Here is a 22938-nt window from a genome sequence, read left to right on the forward strand (position 1 = left end):
ATTTTTAGGGATCAATGATAATGGATTACACACAAATTTGAGAATATCAATAAGGGTTTGCAACAGAAGAAACAACTACTAGATAATCTTTTTTAATTATCCAGTTCTTCCTATACAAAATTAGGAACTGATAAATAAATACAAAGAATAAAATTCAGAGTAAACAATTACTTCACTAAATAAGTAATTTCCTTCATTTAGAAATCTGTTATCCTGTCTCAGTTTATAATGTGGTTTGGGTGTATATTCATTTGCAGCTACCACTAGTTCATAAATACATTTATGGAGAAATTCATTAGAAATTTTATTAGGTGTCACTTTTGCTATGTGGTTCCTACAATTTGATTCTAAAACAACAAATATATATTGATGTCTAGCAAATCTAGGATGAACTAAAGAAATGAAAGATTATTCTATAAGGGCGATACAAAAAGAAGGAGAAGATATATTTAATTATATTCATGTACCCTTTTTATTCCAACCCTATTTTCTTTGATGTTTTAACTCTTCTTATAATTGTATCTTAATTTTTTTTTTTTTTTTTGGTAGGCTAACTTTAAGCAATCTTTACTGACTGTAAGATCATGGTAGATGCAGATACCATTGCTGAAATTCTACTAGCGTCCTCAGTTTGGGCCTAGATGCCAATTTTGATTTTTCCTTTCAATAGACTTGATAGTGTATGTAGATTTTTCCTTTCAATAGACTTGATAGTGTATGTATCTATATAGATGATAAACATCAGTCAAGAATAAACTGTAATTAGGTGTGAATGTTGTCTTTTAGTGTAATATTGATGATTTGATTTTGAGCCAGAGCAATTTGGTTCATTATTAGTATTGGATATCATAGGAGAACAGATTTATAAAGAACATCTTTGTAAATTTATAAAAACATCTTTATAAAGAACCCAAGGAAATACAGAAAGTTAAAGAAAACTTATTCACTTTACATTAGAGAACTCAGGCATATTGCTTTTTTAACACACCCAAATATCTCTTTCCTCCTTTCCAATTAGCTTACTTCACACTGGCTCTATTATTCTTTTATTATTTCAATTCTATTTTAATATTATCTACTTTCCCCCTTTCTTCTTTTTCCATTGTTTCTAAATTTCTATTTTTCTTTTATTTCCTTCATATTCTAAATAAAATTTCAAAGACTTTGTCAAGATGAGTTCATATTGAATAGTGTGATTGATTATTAGGAGGCTCAGTAACTGAGAAGAAGAGAGCTGACAAGACTTTTTTTTTTTTTTTTTTTCATAATTAGGAGCATGTTCAGGCTACTTGGCTTGTTAAAAGCAAGAGACAGAGCCCTGCTTAAGACTGACCAAAATGAGAAGCCTGAAAGAATGATCTGGAGGAGTGTGCACTCAAGAAAATAAAGTAGAACCAGCCTTCCAGGTCAGTAGCTAATAGCCCATGAGTTTGCTACTAAGGAAATTAAAACTCTAGCTAATGAGAATGGTGGCCACCTACTGAGAATAAACTGAAAGCTTCCTATTAACTAGCCTCCCTGGGTCATTTTGACAGACAAGTCAGAAAGCTATTTCCTATTTGTTTAGTACCACAAGATTTGAAATAGAGGTAAAAACATTGATAGAGGAGAAGTTGGAGGCAAATTCTTAAATTTAACTCCCACAAGAAATCCAAATAGGACCCCACTCCCAAAGCATACATCACATAGATAATAAAAAGAGACAGATCCCCCTTCCCTCCCCCACACACAAAATGCTGGCACCTATAAGAAGTTAAGAAATACAACCAAGATGACTCAGACAGTCTCAGGGGGATTTTATTTTGTGTATGGGACTTAAAATTCATAAATCCTCTATTAGTTCTGCGGAATCGGCAGCGTTTGGCTACCTCTTTGACGAATACTTGTTAAATGTCATGATTCCAGGGAGTGAGGAGGGGTCGCTTTATGCCTCCGGCACTTCTCTCCTGCAGAAGTATGTTTAACTTGCAGGTCACTCGGTAAAAGATCGGACTTCTCTGGGCATTATTTGGTTCTGAATAATTATTTAGGATCTCTTTACTGACCCGAACTCCAACTTCTAATCTTATTGTGGTTCTTTGTAAATTGATACAGGTCTGTCCTGGCGGGTGAAGCAGAAAGAATACTGCCTACATGTGAGAAGATTCATAGCAGCCTGCGATGATGGGGGCATTTCAGGATCCAGACGAGGGGGCGGGCAGAACGCGATGTCTCCCGGAACCTTGATGCCAAGGGGGTCGGGGAGAGACCCCAGAAGGAAGTAGAAGTGCGGCGGGGACTGCCGCTGACAGACCTTGGCACAGCCCAGAGCCCCTCTCCACCCGTGGGGAGTTAGCGCGTGTGTGCGCGAGAGCTGCGGGCGGCGGCAGGAGGAGGCGCAGGCGCGCTGCTCGCCGGTCTGCAGCCCCGCGCCGTGCGCCGCGTCTCGGGAGTTGATGGCAGCACCACAGTGCGGACGCCTGGCCGATCGCGGAGCGCAGCCATCCGCCGCTGCCCAGGGAGCGCCCAAGATGTGGGGGGACTGGGGTGGAAGCGGCTGTAGCAGCTCCAGAGACGGGGGCGCGCAGCAGCCTTTGCTCGCCCGCCTGTCCTGACCTGCTTCGCTTGCCCCCAAAGAATGTCAGCCAAGTCCAAGGGGAACCCCTCCTCGTCCTCTCCAGCCGAGGGACAGCCGGCAGCCTCCAAAACCAAGGTGAAGGAACAAATCAAGATCATCGTGGAGGATCTGGAATTAGTCCTGGGCGACCTGAAGGACGTGGCCAAAGAACTTAAGGAGGTGAGAGGGTCCGGGTGGGGAGCGAGTTCGCCGCCTAGATCCCCTCGGGGTTCTGGGTCCCATTTTTGCTTGGGACCTCCTGATTTCCAAACTCCTAGGTAACTACAGAAATATGCCTGCAGACGGACTTTCTCTGCTTCGGCGACTCTCAAGAAGAGTTGTTGTTGTACTTTTTTTTTTTTTTTTTTTTTTTTTTTTTTTTTTTTTTTTTTTTTTTTTTTAATCAGGAAGAAAATCAACTAGTGTTTTAATCGATGGACCTGGAATGGTGGGAGGATAAACGCAAGAGCGTATCTCTGAATGTGAGTGTGTGTAGAGTCGGAGGAAGGGGTTAACTGGGGGTGTGTCAGCAGAAGAAGGCATGAGCAACCCGGCCAGAGCGTGCATGATGCCCCCTCTTCTGCTGTCGTGCTCTTCCAGAGTCCCCTTGGCACGTCTGTTCCCCGCCTGGCAGCCTCCCTAAGCCGGGGCTGAAGGGGGGCCGGGCTCTGGGCCCTGGGCCAAGCCCGGGAGGGCAGTGTGGGGGAAACTTGGCTTTGGCTCTCCTCCCCGCCTCCCAGAGCCCTGCTAGAAAGAAAGCGATCCGGGCCACTATTAGGAGAATCCAGCTTTGGGGATATGAAGGGATCTGGGATGTTCTCACTTTCATAATTCCTTAAGAATGGCTTGCTGTCTGTGAATGTCACTCACACAGTAACTCCGGGCCTTCTCGCCATCCCATCTGTCCTTCCTTACCTCCTTCCTTTCATCCTGTCGCCACTAGGCATTGAACCTGGGGAATGGGGCGCGCGAGCAAGTGAGAGAGAGAGAGAGAGAGAGAGAGAGAGAGAGAGAGAGAGAGAGAGAGAGAGAGAGAGAGAGAATGCGCGCGCGCGTGTCGCGCGCGTGCTGGGGTCTTGCCACTTGCGTCCTGACTACCAGGAACTGGGACTGTTTTGATTTTTCACCTCCCCCACCCCACTTCTGCCCCCTTCTAACACCCCCACCTCCTGGCTAGTGATCTTGATTGAAAGGAGTGGGGACGTTGGGGTTGAGATTAACTCTAGTGCTGGCTCCGGGCGGGGCCGAGGGCGGGGCTGGGAGGGGTGAGGTCTAATAAGAGATGGCCTGGCTGCTGGTGGCGTCGCAGAGCTGGTGGCAGAATCCCAGAGCGCTGTTCCCCCACTGAATGGGCTTCTGGTGGAATTCTTGGTGAGGGAGCCCGCAGCCCCAGTTGCGCGAGCGCTGACTTTAACTTTGAAGGTGGTGGTGGCCACGGGCGGAAAGAGAAGGGGTGGGGCGTTCATAGTCTATACCCCAAAGTGTAATTCTGTTTTTGAAGCTAAGGGGAAGGAAATTGAGGGTTGTTTTGTATAGTTGGCCTCTAGAGATCATTCTCCCTTAATTTCCAATCCAAATTTGAGAAAAGAGTCACTCTTTCCTTCTCCTATTACCTCCGTGAACTGAGCCCCACGATAAGATTTAGGTCTGTTGAAATGGCCCATCCTTTGCCAGGGTCTCTTTTGCAAATGGCGAATTCATTCCTATAGGCTCTTCAAATAGAACAATTACTACTAAGGTCCTGAGAGCGGTTGACAAAGATGCGGGCATAAAACTTGTTCCTGGTTGCAATGCTTCTCCAGGGTGATTGCTTTACAACTGCTTGACAGATGGAGGGGTTATGCATCCAAATGCAAGTAGAAAGATGCCTTTCATTTCTTTTGTTATCCTTTTACTTGACATGTTAGGCAGGTTGTACTTTCGTTCACAACATTATATCATTTTTAAAAATGAACAAATTGGGCACGTTTCTTTTTATCACAATTATGCTTAATAATTGTTGAGTTTTCTAAAGTGGGGCATATATGGGAAACTTACAGCAGCGTAGTAACTTGTCTTCTCCAAGCTGAAATTGAGAGAAAGAGGGTCAAAATTCTGCATCTGCATCTTTTGTTATGATTTGCCAGTCCACTCACTATTTTGGACAGAATAAATGACAAGCAACTACATGTGGCCATGGTTCTGCTTGGCATCACTATTCTATGGACATTTGGAGACCAAGTAGATACAGAGAAACTTTTAAGGTCTCTCTGGTTCTTGGGTAGAATCACAAAGATGTAACCAAGTAAATGAGTCTTCATTTAATTGAGGCTCTTTTAAGGGAAACAAATAGGTAGTTCATAAAGGAATATAAACTCAAAGGTAATGCATAACCAAGTAGATGAAGTAATCTGAGAGATCTGAAGATAAAATTTTCATTTGATATTTTGGAAGTTTTTATTGGCTCTCAGGGTCTATTCCGCTAAAAATCTCAGCATGAAACTGAAATTTATGCATGATAAATGATGCATTTTGCTTGTCAGCCGCTTTTGTGTGGACATCATCATCTTAGGTTTGAACAAGGAAGTGTATATACTATAACAGACTCAAATCATTGACCATTTATGTAATACGAATAAGAGTTATTTTGAGAGAAAATATTTATAGAGCATGTTGAACTTATGACACCCTGCAGTTGTCCTGCATTTACCTTTTTTTTTTTTTTTTGGAGAGTACTGCATATGTGACTGAACAAGTCTTTTATTTAATTTGAAGAAAGGAAACACTGAAAAATTTAAATTACAAAGCTTGTTGGTTTCTATACTCATGACTTGCAAATTTGTTACTTTTAATTGATCACTTTTCACATTGAATCTGAAATTTCATATATATACACACACACACACACACACACACACACAAATACATACATATACATACACTCTGGAAGTTTATATATATAAAATAGAGAGAAATGCTCTAAACTATTATATTTAGAATTTTAAATTACTTGGGGCTGGGGTTGTGGTTCAGTGGTAGAGTACTTGCTTAGCATGTGTGAGGCACTAGGTTTGATCCCTGGCACCACATAAAAATAAACAAAATAAAATTATGTGTCCATCTACCACTAAAAAAATATTTTAAAAAATTTTAATTACTTTACTGTCAATGCTATGCTTCTAGACCATTATATATTTTGACAGGAATCTATGCTAACTTTTTATTAACTTGGATTGGAAATTAAAAGTTACAAAGTGACTATGACTGGATTGCTATGTCAGTCATCATATGATATTTGTTTCTTTTTTTGTTGTTTTTCATTGCAATGAAAATGCAATTTGAAAATATTCTGTCCTTTATCTTTGCATAAACTGTCAATAATGTGGGATATTTGTTTGAAGTTATTTCAAAGTTGCATTTCTTTATATATTTCTGGACTTCAGTCATTTGAATTCAGATAACAAAGTAGATTTGAACTTAGTAGAAGCTGCTTGAAACACTAATAATTAGTAACAAAATCAAGTCTATCTGGTAAGAAAAGTTGTTATTATAAGTGTCTTTTGTGATTAGAGTTTTAGTTATATTTATTTAATCATTTATAATTGGATGTATCTTGGAAGAAGACAGAATTCTGCCCTTGTAATTAAACAAAACTTGAAATAACTTGAGTTTTCAGAATCATCTGAGTTATTTCATCTTCTATGCAATAATGAAAAAGCTTCAATGTAATTCAGTATATTTATTCAGCACCTACCATGTTTCAAGTACTATGCCATCTTTTACTGTTACTAAGATAAATTGCTGTAGTATATGGCCTCAGTGAGCTCAAAAGTTTATTTGGAGTGTTTATTCTGTTTTTCAACATGAGTAATATAAAAAGGGATCACTGCCTTTAGTAGCCACTCTGCCTCTGGGTATAGGGAAAGAAAGCAGACCCCAGAGTAAGATGAGTACATGTTCATTTATAAACCAGTATTTGTAGTATGGTACTCCTTGGTGAAGAAAGTAGAAGCTTAAAAGGACAATAAGATATGAATTTAAGAAACTTACAATGAGTCCAGGTCATCATGATTAGCATAAGTGTAACAATGCCATATACGGAAGTTCTCATATCCAAATGTTATATTTAAATACTAGAGACTTCTGTGAAGGATAGGACCTTTACAAAAATGAAATGTCAAACAAGGAAGATTTTGAATCTGTCTTTGTAGAGTGGATAGGTTTTCAAAGGTGGAAGAAAAGGAATTAATAAATAACAACTCTGGAATACGAGATTAACCCATGTTGTTTTTCTTTTACATTGAAAAAAAAAGAAAGAAAGAAATAAGAAAGAAAGAAAAAGAGTGGATAAAATTAACCTTAACTAGTGTAGCAGATGCTGATGATTCTTTTTCACTAAAAAAATGTAGAAACAAAGCTATTGCTTTTTAAAAATAGTTCTCAAATAATCCAGCATCTTTAGTAGTAATTTGCCTGTTCTTTGTTGAAGAACTCACTAATAAGTTGTTTTGCATCAATGTAGGTGTTAATATGGAATCACAGATCTCATTGGTTATAGAGAGATTAGTATCTCTAAATAATAGCCTTTATCTGAAAACAAAATTCACTGCTATTTTAGCTCAATCCTTTTTTAAGTTAGACTGTTTATAACCTTGAACTTTTCTTGTAGCATTTCACTGTACAATTTTAAGTCATAGAAATTGAATAAACAAGAAATATATATACTATATATATATATACATATGTGTGCATATATATATGTGTGTATGTGTGTATATATATATATATATATATATATATATATATATATATATATATATAACTTTTTTTGAAAGCACTTGAATAGACCTGTTAAAATGAATCATTGTTTCAGTAACATGGAAGAGTCACTCAAAGACTGGCCCCCATGAGTGGGCAGGTTGGTTAGCGTTGTGGCTGTGAACTGGAAAACACCCATTATTTTTCTTATACTGTCATAAAACAAAATAAGTTCCATTTATTAGACTAAAGTTTAATTTTGAAAACTGAAAATCTATAGCAAATGGTTTGATTTATGATTGATGAAAACAGAATTAACAATTATCTACAAAATATTTTTACTTTTAAATGTTTCTTCTTTTTTAATAGCTTATCTGAGTTCTATATTTATTGCTCTGGGAAATTCTACAGTGTTTTTGGTTAATGAATCCAGGCATATAAACTCATTACTAAAACAAATTACAGAGAATAATCTCTGGAGTATTTTCCAAGTTCTGAAATTGTGAATGAATGGAATTTAATGGTTCATTTAATAGTAGGAATAGCTGTTCTTTTACTACTTTATACAACAGCCTACCTTCCCAAATTGGGTTATATTTAACAAATACTATATATATATATATATATATATATATATATATATATACACACACACACACACACACACACACACACACATACATTTGCTTTTCTTAAGCATGATTGCTAAACATATTACCAAGAGAAAGAAATGATTCTAAGAAAATAAAGATAACCAATAACGATCCCTCATTGTCTCTTTCCAATGAATTAAACCATTCAGCACTCTGAGAATTAACTGATAAGAAATTCAAGCCACCTTAAAGTAATAGACAGTGTGCTTCAGGCAACGGTGAAGTAATAGATAATAAAATCAATATAAGAGGTTTCATTGTTACCTGGATTAGGTTTCTTTTTAACCCTTGCTGCTGTAAGGATCTCAGGTATTTAAATCTAAATGTAGGAAAAGAGATAGAAATACAAGTTTGAGCTAAGCATATTTTCCCAAACAAAATAAACTACAGAACCTTCTACAGAGGAAGTTCATGAAAAATTTCATGGGCAATTTTTTTTATTTTTATTAGTTGTTCACAACATTACAAAGCTCTTGACATATCATATTTCATACATTAGATTGAAGTGGGTTATGAACCCCCAATTTTACCCCAAATGCAGATTGCAGAATCACGTCGGTTGCACATCCACAATTTTACATAATGCCCTATTAGTAATTGTTGTATTCTGCTACCTTTCCTATCCCCTACTATCCCCCCTCCCCTCCCCTCCCATCTTCTCTCTCTACCCCATCTACTGTAATTCATTTCTCTCCTTGTTTATTTTCCCATTCCCCTCACAACCTCTTATATGTAATTTTGTATAGCAATGAGGGTCTCCCTTCATTTCCATGCAATTTCCCTTTTCTCTCCCTTTCCCTCTCATCTCATGTCTCTGTTTAATGTTAATCTTTTCTTCCTGCTCTTCCTCCCTGCTCTGTTCATAGTTGCTCTCATTATATCAAAGAAGATATTTGGTATTTGTTTTTTAGGGATTGGCTAGCTTCACTAAGCATAATCTTCTCTAGTGCCATCCATTTCCCTGCAAATTCCATCATTTTGTCATTTTTTTATTGCTGCATAGTACTCCATTGTGTATAGATGCCACATTTTTTTTATCCATTCATCTATTGAAGGGCATCTGGGTTGGTTCCACAGTCTAGCTATTGTGAATTGTGCTGCTATGAACATCGATGTGGCAGTATCCCTGTAGCATGCTCTTTTAAGGTCTTCAGGGAATAGTCCGAGAAGGGCAATAGCAGGGTCAAATGGTGGTTCCATTCCCAGCTTTCCCAGGAATCTCCAAACTGCTTTCCAAATTGGCCGCACCAATTTGCAGTCCCACCAGCAATGTACAAGAGTACCCTTTTCTCCACATCCTCGCCAGCACTTGTTGTTGTTTGACTTCATAGTGGCTGCCAATCTTACTGGAGTGAGATGGTATCTTAGGGTGGTTTTGATTTGCATTTCTCTGACTGCTAGAAATGGTGAGCATTTTTTCATGTACTTGTTGATTGGACAAAAGTTAAAGGCATTCCCTCTAAAATCTGGAACAAGACAGGGATGCCCTCTATCACCACTTCTATTCAATATAGTTCTCGAAACACTGGCCAGAGCAATTAGACAGACGAAAGAAATTAAAGGCATAAAAATTGGAAAAGAAGAACTTAAATTATCACTATTTGCAGATGACATGATTCTATACCTAGAAGACCCAAAAGGGTCTACAAAGAAACTACTAGAACTAATAAATGAATTCAGCAAAGTGGCAGGATATAAAATCAACACGCATAAATCAAAGGCATTTCTGTATATCAGCGACAAAACTTCTGAAATGGAAATGAGGAAAAACACTCCATTCACAATATCCTCAAAAAAAATAAAATACTTGGGAATCAACCTAACAAAAGAGGTGAAAGACTTATACAATGAAAACTACAGAACCCTAAAGAGAGAAGTAGAAGAAGATCTTAGAAGATGGAAAAATATACCCTGTTCATGGATAGGCAGAACTAACATCATCAAAATGGCGATATTACCAAAAGTTCTCTATAGTTTAATGCAATTCCAATCAAAATCCCAAAGGCATTTCTTGTAGAAATAGAGAAAGCAGTCATGAAATTCATATGGAAAAATAAAAGACCCAGAATAGCAAAAGCAATTCTAAGCAGGAAGTGTGAATCAGGCGGTATAGCAATACCAGATTTCAAACTATATTACAGAGCAATAGTGACAAAAACAGCATGGTACTGGTACCAAAACAGGCGGGTGGACCAATGGTATAGAATAGAGGACACAGAGACTAATCCACAAAGTTACAACTATCTTATATTTGATAAAGGGGCTAAAAGCATGCAATGGAGGAAGGATAGCATCTTCAACAAATGGTGTTGGGAAAACTGGAAATCCATATGCAACAAAATGAAACTGAATCCCTTTCTCTCGCCATGCACAAAAGTTAACTCAAAATGGATCAAGGAGCTTGATATCAAATCAGAGACTCTGCGTCTGATAGAAGAAAAAGTTGGCACCGATCTACATATTGTGGGGTCGGGCTCCAAATTCCTTAATAGGACACCCATAGCACAAGAGTTAATAACAAGAATCAACAAATGGGACTTACTTAAACTAAAAAGTTTTTTCTCAGCAAGAGAAACAATAAGAGAGGTAAATAGGGAGCCTACATCCTGGGAACAAATTTTTACTCCTCACACTTCAGATAGAGCCCTAATATCCAGAGTATACAAAGAACTCAAAAAATTAGACAATAAGATAACAAATGACCCAATCAACAAATGGGCCAAGGACCTGAACAGACACTTCTCATGGGCAATTTTTGAGACTTGCATGATAAAATTCCAATAATGTGCTGATTTGGTTTGATTGACACGTGCAAAACTGACATCAAGCTGCAACTGCAAGATTAATACACAACAAAGGGCACTGTATTTTCAATGAACCAATTTCTTCTTTTTTTTAATTTTAGAAGTAACATAGTGTGTGTGTATATATATATATATATATATATATGCATTATATATATTATATATACATATATATTATGTGTACATATACATAATATATGTATTATATATAATACATATATTATATAAGGTCTAGAAAAATTTAGAAGGAACAAATAAAAACTATTCTTAATACTATACAGAAATAAGTATGCTAAACATTTTACTACATTTCCTTCCAGTTTATTTATTTATTTGGTGCTGGAAATGGAAGCCAGGGCCTTGTACATGCTAGCAAGCCATTAAGCTACATCCCAATCCCTCCTTCTGTCCTTTTGTATTCATATTTTAACATAGATAAAGTTATAAAAATCATGAATTATGTATTATGGTATTTTTTATTTTCCTGAATAATATTAGATCTTAACCATTATAGATTAGCCATTAGTTACTTCATACTTCCCTTAATGTGGGTATTCTAATTATTACGATTTTTGTGGTTATTGAATGTCATTAGAAAAAAATAGCATTGGCAATAAGCATAGCTATAAAGATAAGTTGCACTTTTTTATGTGTACTCTTTTAATTGAGTTTATTCATATTAAGTCATTTAATCAAAGTATATGAAAAAGTTACTGTTTTCTCCCATTTTACAGATAAGCAAAATAAGGCCTGGAAGGTTAAGGCACTAGCTCAAGGTCATTTGCTTTTAAGTGAAAAAACTGAGGCTTCAATATCAGATATTTTATTGTCAGAGCCTGGGCATTTCACTGTAAGATCTATTGTTTTTTGTATGTTGTTGTTGTTTTTACGTTTTCTTAGAAGCCAAGGATATAAAGCTTAGCGGTTTTCGATCCATATTGCCAAAATCTCTTCCAGACCGTGTTCACCATATTTATTCCCAACAGCAGTATATGTGTGGACAATGTTTCCTAAATTCAGAGTGAAGCTAATAATCCATTTACTTTAAGGCTTGCTGTATAATTTATTATCTTCATTATAACTATCATTTTTGGGGATACACTTAAATTTCAGCACCAGCATTGAGGTAAAATTAGTAGTGAATAAATAAGAATTTCCAGTTTGCTTTTTTCAAATAAGTAGATGGGGCAGTGAATTGCCTTTAACCTGTTTTGTCTTCAACATTCTCATGTTGATGAGAATATTGCATAGCTTTTGAATAGTATGGCTGAGAACATAAAGGAACAACATGAGTATTTGTTGATACCTAGCATTGTACATAGGTGTTTTCAATGAATAAAAATAATTTGGGAACTGGGGTTGTGGCTCAGCAATAGAGTGTTTGCCTAGCACATGCCCTGGGTTTGATCCTCAGCACCACATAAAAATCAATAAATAAAATAAAGGTATAACAAATAATTTGAGATTTATTATCTTTTATTGTTATCAAATTGCCTTTGAAGGCAGGAGCTGACAAGATGGTTGGGATTTGATGGTGGTTTTTCTTTTTAATATGATTGATGAATTAGAGAAACTTTTGAATTCTTAACCACATGCAACATTATTAAATAGGCTAATGATATTATGTATATTTTATAAATAGTTTTGTATTGTGCTATCAATTGTAAGCCACATATAAATATCCCTCCACATATAAGTGGTGCATGAAATATCTTATTCTACAATCCTGTTTGTTTCTGTTGTAGTGTAAAATTAACAGAAATGTTTTCATTACATTGAAAGTCAGGTCATTAGGAAGAACTGCTCTAAATTGAGGTTTCCCGTAGGATCTGGAAATCCAAAGTCAGCACTACTTCAGCTCTAAACAAGAGCCAGAAAGTAACATTAACTGAAATGAAAAAATAATAGCTAACTAATGCTCAATTCAAAGTACCCTCACTAGGTGGCCTATCAACTCAGGACAAATATTGCCTTATTTGGCAGAAGCTATTTTTCTTTCCGAGAATGAAATGACATGAGGATTCCAAAGGAATTAAATTTCCAGTCCCAACTTTCAGGCAAGAAATATTAATATTGTAGGACATAACTTGTACTGATGATCTTTGTTACTCTTTCTTAAACTTTGCAAGTGTTACTTCAGTTCATGTTTGAGGTAAATGGTTACTTCCAGAATGTTTGAAGTGAATTAATTGGACACCTGTGTCCAATGACTCAGTTACGATGCAGGTAACATATGCCAGACTTATCTGGAAAAAGCAAACTAAACTTGATGGTTTCTAACAGGGTCTCTTCCATAGTACCACAATGAAAGGTAACATATGGGTGTATATTTGCTCTTTCATAATACCAAACCTTAGTCTAAGATTTCAAACATGGCGATTTGTTGGAAAATTTTTAGTTTAAAAATACTGTTCAAATGAATTGCCTTCTAACTTCAGTGGTTTTTAATTTTTCCCCTGTATCTAATGGCTGTAAAAAAATTGAGAGAATCAGGGAATGTTTCTCTTGGAACAAAAGCTCATACAAACATCAGTTTTACCACATGTCCAGAGAATACTGGGTAGGAAGATATGACTCTAAGTGAAGAGAAAAAACAAGTGATTGCTTGCCATAACCACCCCCACCTTTAAAAAAATTAGAGATTGCTTGAGGTTTACCTTCATAATTTTCAGGATTACAAATCCTGGGTATATGAAAATGAAATAAAGAAATGCAGATGGCTATAATCTGATGTTTTTATTCTAAAAAGCAACCGAGTGGCATATCAGTGATTTCTTCTTTAAAAACCCTGATGGGGGCTGGGGATGTGGCTCAAGCGGTAGCGCGCTCGCCTTGCATGCGTACGGCCCGGGTTCGATCCTCAGCACCATATACCAACAAAGATGTTGTGTCCGCCAAGAACTAAAAAATAAATATTAAAAAAAATTCTCTCTCTCTCTCTCTCTCCTCTCTCACTCTCTCTTTAAAAAAAAAACCTGATGGATGTATCTCTAAATTGGACAAAAATGTATTTGAATAAATGCATATTATAATTACACACACTTACTTACAAGCACACACAATTTAGTACTTTCCAAAAACTGCAGAATGTGCATGTGGCTACAAAAAAGGACAAAATGGCAAATCAAAACCACCCTAAGGTACCATCTCACTCCATTAAATTGGCAGCCATTATGAAGTCAAACAACAACAAGTGCTGGCGAGGATGTGGGGAAAAGGGTACTCTTGTACATTGCTGGTGGGACTGCAAATTGGTGCGGCCAATTTGGAAAGCAGTTTGGAGATTCCTGGGAAAGCTGGGAATGGAACCACCATTTGACCCAGCTATTGCCCTTCTCGGACTATTCCCTGAAGACCTTAAAAGAGCATGCTACAGGGATACTGCCACATCGAAGTTCATAGCAGCACAATTCACAGTAGCTAGACTGTGGAACCAATCCAGATGCCCTTCAATAGATGAATGAATAAAAAAATGTGGCATCTATACACAATGGAGTATTACGCAGCACTAAAAAATGACAAAATCATGGAATTTGCAGGGAAATGGATGGCATTAGAGCAGATTATGCTAAGTGAAGCTAGCCAATCCCTAAAAAACAAATGCCAAATGTCTTCTTTGATATAATGAGAGCAACTAAGAACAGAGCAGGGAGGAAGAGCAGGAGGAAAAGATTAACATTAAACAGAGATATGAGGTGGGAGGGAAAGGGAGAGAAAAGGGAAATTGCATGGAAATGGAAGGAGACCCTCATTGTTATACAAAATTACATATAAGAGGTTATGAGGGGAAGGGGAAAAAAAACAAGGAGAGAAATGAATTACAGTAGATGGGGTAGAGAGAGAAGATGGGAGGGGAGGGGAGGGGAGGGGGGGTAGTAGGGGATAGGAAAGGTAGCAGAATACAACAATTACTAATAGGGCATTATGTAAAATTGTGGATGTGTAACCGACGTGATTCTGCAATCTGCATTTGGGGTAAAATTGGGGGTTCATAACCCACTTCAATCTAATGTATGAAATACGATATGTCAAGAGCTTTGTAATGTTGTGAACAACCAATAAAAAATGCTTATACAATAAAAAAAGGACAAAATGTTTCCAGAATGCATTGTAAATAAAGTATATTTTTCTCTTAAAACTTATGCCAGAGGTCATCCCATTTTTGGTTTCCCATGTGAAATTAATTTATGAATAATGACCTATATTTTGAATTCCTAATATGTGTAAGTATTATATTGAATACCCTAAAAGGTGCAAACATGAAGAAGCTAAAGAACCTGCTCTTGAAGAACATCACCTTTCCTAGGGTGAACTTCACCTCTGGTAGGGTGCTTTAGACTTAAAATATGTGGAAAGGCGTTATAAATAGATTGCAAAGATAGGAGCATTTATTTTATCTTCATTTAAATTGATTTCTGAGTTAATGAATAGAAACTTTGCTTAATAAGATATGTAATAACTCCTGTAAATGCATCATCGTTTAGAAATGTAAAGACAAGCCCTGCAAGTTTGTGTATATGTTGCTTTGTTATTTGACATTAGAAAATCCTGTTATTATATCATGTGATTTTCATACATGCTACTAACACCACAACTTACATTTATGAAGCAAATCTTTCTCAATGAGAATTGCCAAAGAATAAAAATGCATTAGAAAACAATTAACAGTTATTGTTCCTTAAAAAATTTATTAAACCCTTACTGTTTTATATACCTTGCAACAACAGATCTTATACAGGTATGTCATGTCTATACTTATGTTAATTTGAATGTGATATCTCAAAAATTATGACAGAATGATTAAAAAATTAACAAGTCCCTTTAATTTGTGTGATAACGTGACTCTAGAGCTCAACTGTAACTAACTGAAGACAACTTTATAATTTTAAAACCCAAATATCAGAGATATTTTATGTCTATTTAGTTACATATAGAATAATGTATGATTATCTCTTCGTTGAATAGATCATGCTTTTTGTTTTGTTTTGTTTTATTTTGGTACTGGAAATTGAACTCAGGTACACTCAACCACTGAGCCACATCCCCAGTCCCATTTTGTATTTGATTTAGAGACAGGGTCTCACTGAGTTGCTTAGTGCCTCAATGTTGCTGAGGTTGGCTTTGAACTTGTGATCCTCCTGCCTCAGCCTCCTGAGCTGCTGGGATTACAGGTGTGTACCACTGCCTCCATCAGATGATGTTTTTGATACATGTTTAGAATTCTATTTTTTTCTTTTTTTTTACAATAGGAGAATTTTGAGCACAATAGGTGCTTATTAACATAGAATTAGATAGAAGGGTAAGATCTCAAACTCTGAAGCCAGATTGCTTCATTGCACATTGCTGCTGTGCAATATTTAGCACATTAAATGTTCTTCGCCTTCATTTCCTTTTTAAAATGCCAATAATAAGGTTTTCTACAGAATAGGCTAATTATTGGGGATTAAGTGATTATACATAAATCAGTTAGTATAGTTCTCATGCACAAGTCAGCCCTACATAGGTAATTGTCATTATTCTTATTTTAATTTGTCTTGAGCTCCTTTATTCAGTTTTTCAACATATAGTTGTTTAGGACCTACTCTACATGAGGCACTATTCTAGTTGCTGGGGATTTAGTGGTGAACAAAACAAACAAAATTTGTGAGAATTACAGTCAGTGGGGAGGGCATGAAAATAGGTCAGTGTAATAAATGCTAAATCATATCACATATTAGAAAATGACAAGTCCTCTGAAATAATAGAAGATGATAATGGAATAAACAGAGTTGGGAAGAAGGAGCAATTTTAAATAGGGTGGTCCAGAATAATCCTCGTTGAGAGAATAACATGACAGCCATGGAGGAAACACTTGGTGGTGAAGGAGTGTGTCATTTGGAACTATAGCAGCACTTAAAGTCCAAGCAGAGGGAACAGTAGTGTGAGGACCCATAGTAGTCAAGTGTCCCATGCGTTTGCAGAAAACAAGGAGGCCAACACACATGAATGGATGAGCAGGGGAGAAAGTAGTAGTTTGAGAGAATCAGATGGGCATGGGGGACACTTCTTAGGATTTTTGACTCAAAAGTAGAGACTTTGTAGGGTCTTGACCATAGGAGTGACTGAATCTGATCTACGATCTGATCTATTCCATTCTTTCTTTTTCAACCTTTAATCTCTAGGTCAATGTCTCCTAAACTCAGCAATGCTGACTTTTTGCATAGTTGAATCTTTGTTGTGGAATGCTTTCCTGTATCTTGTTAGGGTGGTCAGCACCTCAGTGGTCTCTACCAACTAGACGGCAGTGTAAGAACTCAAAATAGGGCTGGGGATGTAGCTCAAGTGGTAGCGCGCTCGCCTGGCATGCGTGCGGCCCGGGTTCGATCCTCAGCACCACATACCAACAAAGATGTTGTGTCCGCCAAAAACTAAAAAATAAATATTAAAAAAATTCCCTCTCTCTCTCTCTCTCTCTCTCTCTCTCTCTCTCTCTCTCACTCTCTCTTTAAAACTCAAAATATCACTAGACACTAAAACAGACCCCTGGAGTTAGGGAAGTCGCTTGTTGAGAACTACTCTCAGCTCTTCCTAAGTATTCAGTGTTACTGAATGTTTGCTTTCTCTACCTTTTTCTTTCCTTAGGCTCATTCATCAAGCATTTTGACTTTATGTTTTTGTTATCTTATCTGTGTTATCTTTAAAAACACCATTTATTATCTTTATTTACATTTACTTGACTTATTTTTATCACTCGACCTACTTTTAAAATAGACCTTCCCATTTTCATTCATCACTTCCCCTATCTTATATTCCATTTTCACAATAAAGTAAAAAAATTAAACTGAAAAATTTCAAGGGATTTGAAAATTTCACAAGGAAATAAAGATTTAACTGAAAAAAAAAATAGTAAGGTACATGTGTGGATTTTAGGATTTGGGAAAAAAAATGGGAACTCTGGACAATGGGCACAGCCAAAAATGAGCTATTTCCTTTCACTGAGAGTTCATGAATGAGGTCAGTGGCAACTTTGACTAGAAGGGAGATTTTTTTTTTGTCTCACTCATGAGTTAGTTTTATGTGTCTTCTACCTCTGTTGCTGTATAGACAGGAGAAGTTATAATGGTGTCCCTGCTCTATGGCACAGCACCCATTATAGAAGACATACGGTGAACGTGGTAATGATAACATACATGGTTGACATCTGTTCAGTGCTCAAGATGTACCAGGTGCTGCTCTGAGTTAGCTTACTTAATCCTCAGAGTCACCCTTTGAGGTTACTATAATTATTTTTAATACAAGATGGCAGAAACAAAGAAGTGAACCAATATAAAGACAAATGACGGAGTTGAATTCTGTATTTCCTGCTTTAAACCTTCTCCATTCAAACTTCCCTGTTCCTGGCAGCAACATATTCATCCTGATGTTTTTCCTCTTTCTCCTCCTGCATTTCCCCTATCATTTATCTTTTCCCCCCTATTTAGTCTTCCCTCTTTTCTCTTTCCTTCCTCTTTTTCTTTATTCCTCCTTTCTTCAGGTTCCTTATCCACTTTTTTGGATATACTTTATAGATTATTTGCTATTCAAACATTTCTTTGGGAATACTTACTATGTAGATAAAAGAGTAAGCCAAACATATGTGGTCCCTGTCATCTTGAAACTCACAATTCAGTAGTGAGCTATTATCCAAATAATAATAGAAGTTATATTTGGTGAAGGCTGTCAAGACTATAAAGGGAAAAGTTCAAGATGCAACAAACGCATTACATCATTGCTAAGCAGGAGATTTCAGACTGGCTGCCTTCTTTTTCCCACCGCTCTCTCTCTAATACCTATGCTATTAATTTCATGGATGATGTTTTAATAGACCTAGCACTAATCTTTCTGCTTCCCCCTAGTCAATTCATCCCCAACACTGCCAGCTAAATCTTAATCACTGTTTTCTTCAGGCCACTCCCCTATTTAAAAGATCACTCACTGTCCTATTACCTAAAATGTCAAGTGGCCACAGGCGGTTTTTTGCAGAGTTGCAGCAATTTCCTGCTTCACCAGTGCTTGGACAGAGCCCAGAGCTGGCAGGTATCCCTGCAGCAGCCCTTTACAGCTCCTCTCAGTGCACTGCTGAGTTGCCCAGGCCCCGCCCAGCTCACTCCTGTGGCCCTACAGGGCCAGATAACCTGGAGCTCTGTGCCTCTTGTGTCTACCTGCTTACTACTTCGACCTCATGGAATGGCTTTGAAGAACTCTCAAATACTTTCTTCACCAGTTACATGAAGAAGGGGAACACTCGAGAAATCAGTGAAACTGTAGAACCAACCAGGTGACTGAATCTTCTTCAGGGTGTCAAGAAATCAGACTGTGATGTTCGGCAGGGGGAGCTGAATGCAATGTGTGGGCCCAACACTTGGGAAAAACAATCAGACTAACATGAATTAGTACTGGAACTGTAAAACTGGCCATAGACAAAAATGGCCTTCCACCCTTGTATGACTTAAATGAGGTTCATTACTTAAATGAACAGGTGAAATATATCACATAAACCACATAACCAACTTGCACAAAGTGTAAGCTCCTAACTCTGCATTAAGCAGACTATCTTTCAGACAAGCACACCCTGGGAGACAGTGGTAATGAGAGCTAAGCCTCAGGAAGACTTCCCCATAGCCATCTGTAGACTTCTCTGGCCCCAAGGCAGCACATGCAGGTTGGGGTTACCTTTGCCTTTTCTACAAATTTTACCAAAATACCACTTAAGTTCATTAATTTGTACCATTCCTTAAAAAAAAAAAAAAAGTAACCCCCTGAAAAGTCACATGTTCAAATCTAACCTTCCAACCTGTTTGACTTTTTCTGTGTCTTCCCTTCGGTGAGTAGCACAGGGACCATCACAGGCAATCTACATCACATCTTTTTATCCAACTTGATATCTATACTCCCCATGTTTATTGTCACTATGTCTCTATCTCATATTTGCTTATCTGACTTCACAGTTGTTCTCTGTGCATTTTCTTTTTTTTTTAAACATTTTTTTTTTAGAAAGAGGAGAGGGAGAGAGAGAGAGAGAGAGAGAGAGAGAGAGAGAGAGAGAGAGAGAGAGAGAGAGAGAATTTTTTTTTTAATATTTATTTTTCAGTTCTCGGCAGACACAACATCTTTGTTGGTATGTGGTGCTGAGGATTGAACCCGGGCCGCACGCATGCCAGGCTAGCGTGCTACCACTTGAGCCACATCCCCAGCCCTGTGCATTTTCTTTTTAAAAGCCTGTTAACTTTTCACTGCTTGTTACAAACCATGTAACCTTCAATTCAACATTTTAAGTCTCATTTTCATTATCTGATTAGGAATGGGAACTTCAGTATCTAATTCCAAGTAATAGTTATTAAGGGTATTAGGGGCTGAAACCAATCACTCCACTTGTGTGTGAGAGACTGTTCTTTCTAATCTACTGGGAAACAACATTAAGGATTCTCCTCTCTTTCTGGGTGTGTGGCAAAAGCGTGTAATCCCAGTGGTTTGGGAGGCTGAAACAGGAGGATTCAAGTTCAAAGACAGCCTCAGCAGATTAGTAAGGCCCTACACAACTTATTGAGACCCTTTCACACACTCACACACAGACACACAGACACACACACACACACAAAAAAAACAACCGAGCTGGGGATGTGGTTTAGTGGGTAAGTCTTACAGGATTTAATCCCTAGTACAAACTTTTTTTTTTCTCCTCTCTCTCATATACCATCATATTTTTTCTCTTTCCATAGATGATTCCTATCAGCATACAAATAGGAAAAAAAATAATAATAAATCACCTAAAATAAATAAATTTTAGGGAATCCACTTCTCCTAAAAATTATCATTATACTTTTATTCCCCTTTACAAAAAAATTGAAATCATGTATATTTGTTTTCACCTATTCTTTCCTAAACCCGCTCTAGTCAGGTCTGTACTCTCAACACTATACCAAAACTACCTCTACTAGGTTGTCAATGGCTCTGTTATTTAATTAAATGGTTCTAGCTTCTAATATTAAGTCACCTATTGGTAGCACTTGATAGTTTTTTTTTATTAATCCTTCTTCACTTGTCTTGAAGAATTTGCAGACTATCTCACCTCACTGATTTTTGTTTCTCTGATGTCTTTACTTACTCTTTTATTTATTTATTTATTTATTTAATTGTTGGTTGTTCAAAACATTACATAGTTCTTGATATATCATATTTCACACTTTGATTCAAGTGGGTTACGAACTCCCATTTTTACCCCATATACAGATTGCAGAATCACATCAGTTACACTTCCATCCTCTGGAATATCTTAACCCAATTTTTTAAATCTTTTTTTTTTTTTAATTGCACTTGTTTTCTTGGTCCTTTTATTTGGTCTTGTGTATAAATTCCACCACTAAGTCTATGACTCTGAAATCTGCATATTCAGCCCAGACGTTTTATCTGAACTTGTATAGCCAACATTTTATTCTTTATCTCTACTGGGACGCCTTAGAGGCATCTTCACCTCACAGTGTCCAAAACTGTGTTCAGATCTCCCTACCCCAAACCTAGTCAGTTGGAGCTGTCTCCATCATCGAACCTTGGAGCCATTATCAATTCTTCCTTCTCTTATGTACTCTATCCATCTCACCAGAAAGATTGGTTGGATCTATGTTCAAAGTCTTTTCAGAATCTGACCAATTTTTAACTTCTCTACTGTCACCACCCTGGTCCAGGACAATATCCTTTCTCACTGGGATTGTTACAATACTTTCTTGAGTGTTTTCCTCCTTTTCTCACCTAACTCTTTCTAACACTCAGATTCCTGTAGCAATTTTCCCATTTAACTCAAAGTGCTGACAGTGGCTACCTGTCCTTGCAAGATTTTCCTTTCTTCCCGGTTATCCCTTTGGCTTTTCTTACTACTTTCTATCTAGTTCTCGTTGTGTTTGCTATGGTAATCTTGCTTCTTTATGAACAAATGTGCTATGTGCATTTTCACGCCTAAGATGCTCTTGAGATAACTCTTTTACCTCATTCAAATTTTGCTCAATGGTCATCTCATTGTGGCCTATTCTGGTAACAGTGTATGTAATGATAGCTCTTGTTTTACATTTTCTCTTTTCTTAATACTAATCAGCTTTTGATACACTGAACAACTTATTTCACATATGAATTATTGTTTGTTTCCCACTGCTAGAATGTCATCTGCTAGACGTTGATGTCCTCTGTTTTGTTTCTTTGTGTATCCAAAGTTTCTAGAACAGTGGCTTACATGCAGTGGATGCTCATTAAGTGAAACTAATAAATAACTGGATCTTTTCCAACTCAAAACTTATGCTCTAAAATATCTTAAGATCAAAGCTATCACCTTTTACTTTCCATCGGATAGTCACAATTTGCACAGAATGATCATACAATAGATATTTATTAAATGCATTTCATGTGGGCTCTTGTCTATTACATATTGGAGGGATGTGTGCGTTGGCTGGAGGGAGCTTGTGTTAACCCTCCTGTGATTGCATAATGTATTACTCTTGATATACCTATTCTGTAAAACTCAACCATATATAGAGTTGAGTTTTACAGAATATATATATATATATATATATATATATATATATATATATTTTTTTTTTTTTTTTTTTTTTTTTGATACTGGGGATTGAAACCAGGGACACTCATCTACTGAACCATATCCCCAGCCCTATTTTGTATTTTATTTAGAGACAGGGTCTCACTGAATTGCTTATAATATTATCTTTTGAAATGACCAAAGGATCTTTAAGCAAGAGATAATATAGTGAATACTTACTATGTGTCAGACAAAGTTCTGAGTTTTAAAAAGTATCAACTCATCAAATCTTCACCCTTTTAATTTCCTATCGAGTGCTTCCAAGTTGTCCCTCCTATATGGAAATTCTGGAGATGGTTTTTCTGCATAAACTGTGAATTTGGCCTGGGTTCTTAGGTTTTCAACATCAGAAAAAGGCTGGTTCTTATTTGAGAGTAACCATTTTATCTTTTAGGCACAGGGATGGCAAACTATTTGAAACACTTAGAATGATATCTTTAAAATCAGATATGTTTTCTTCTCATAGAATATATAAACTAAAGTGAAGAGAGAGTATATCATATTTTACAGCATTTCCTTTTTTGGCTTAAACAATGTGTGTCTTCATTG

The 22938-nt window shown here is 36.9% G+C and overlaps 1 protein-coding gene across 6 annotated transcripts in view; it reads left to right on the plus strand.

Moving 5' to 3' along the window:
* The first annotated feature begins 1854 nt into the window (after positions 1-1854).
* Positions 1855-22938, plus strand: part of PRR16 (proline rich 16) — a 292260-nt gene continuing 271176 nt past the window's right edge. For 3 of the 6 annotated variants that reach the window (XR_014020346.1, XM_081278554.1, XM_081278555.1), the window contains exons 1-2: positions 1855-1954; positions 2095-2776. Coding sequence is in view for 3 of the 6 variants with exons in the window: in XM_081278554.1 (XP_081134680.1) it covers positions 2618-2776 (159 nt within the window). In the remaining 3 variants the exon portion in view is untranslated. Of the gene's footprint in view, positions 1955-2094; positions 2777-3003; positions 3079-3672; positions 3968-22938 lie in introns of those variants that run through there. The other 3 variants (XM_081278556.1, XM_081278557.1, XM_081278558.1) reach the window with 3 other exon arrangements.

Source organism: Spermophilus citellus (genome assembly GCF_964194105.1).
Source record: "Spermophilus citellus genome assembly, chromosome: 1".
NCBI classification, from domain to species: Eukaryota; Metazoa; Chordata; class Mammalia; order Rodentia; family Sciuridae; genus Spermophilus; species Spermophilus citellus.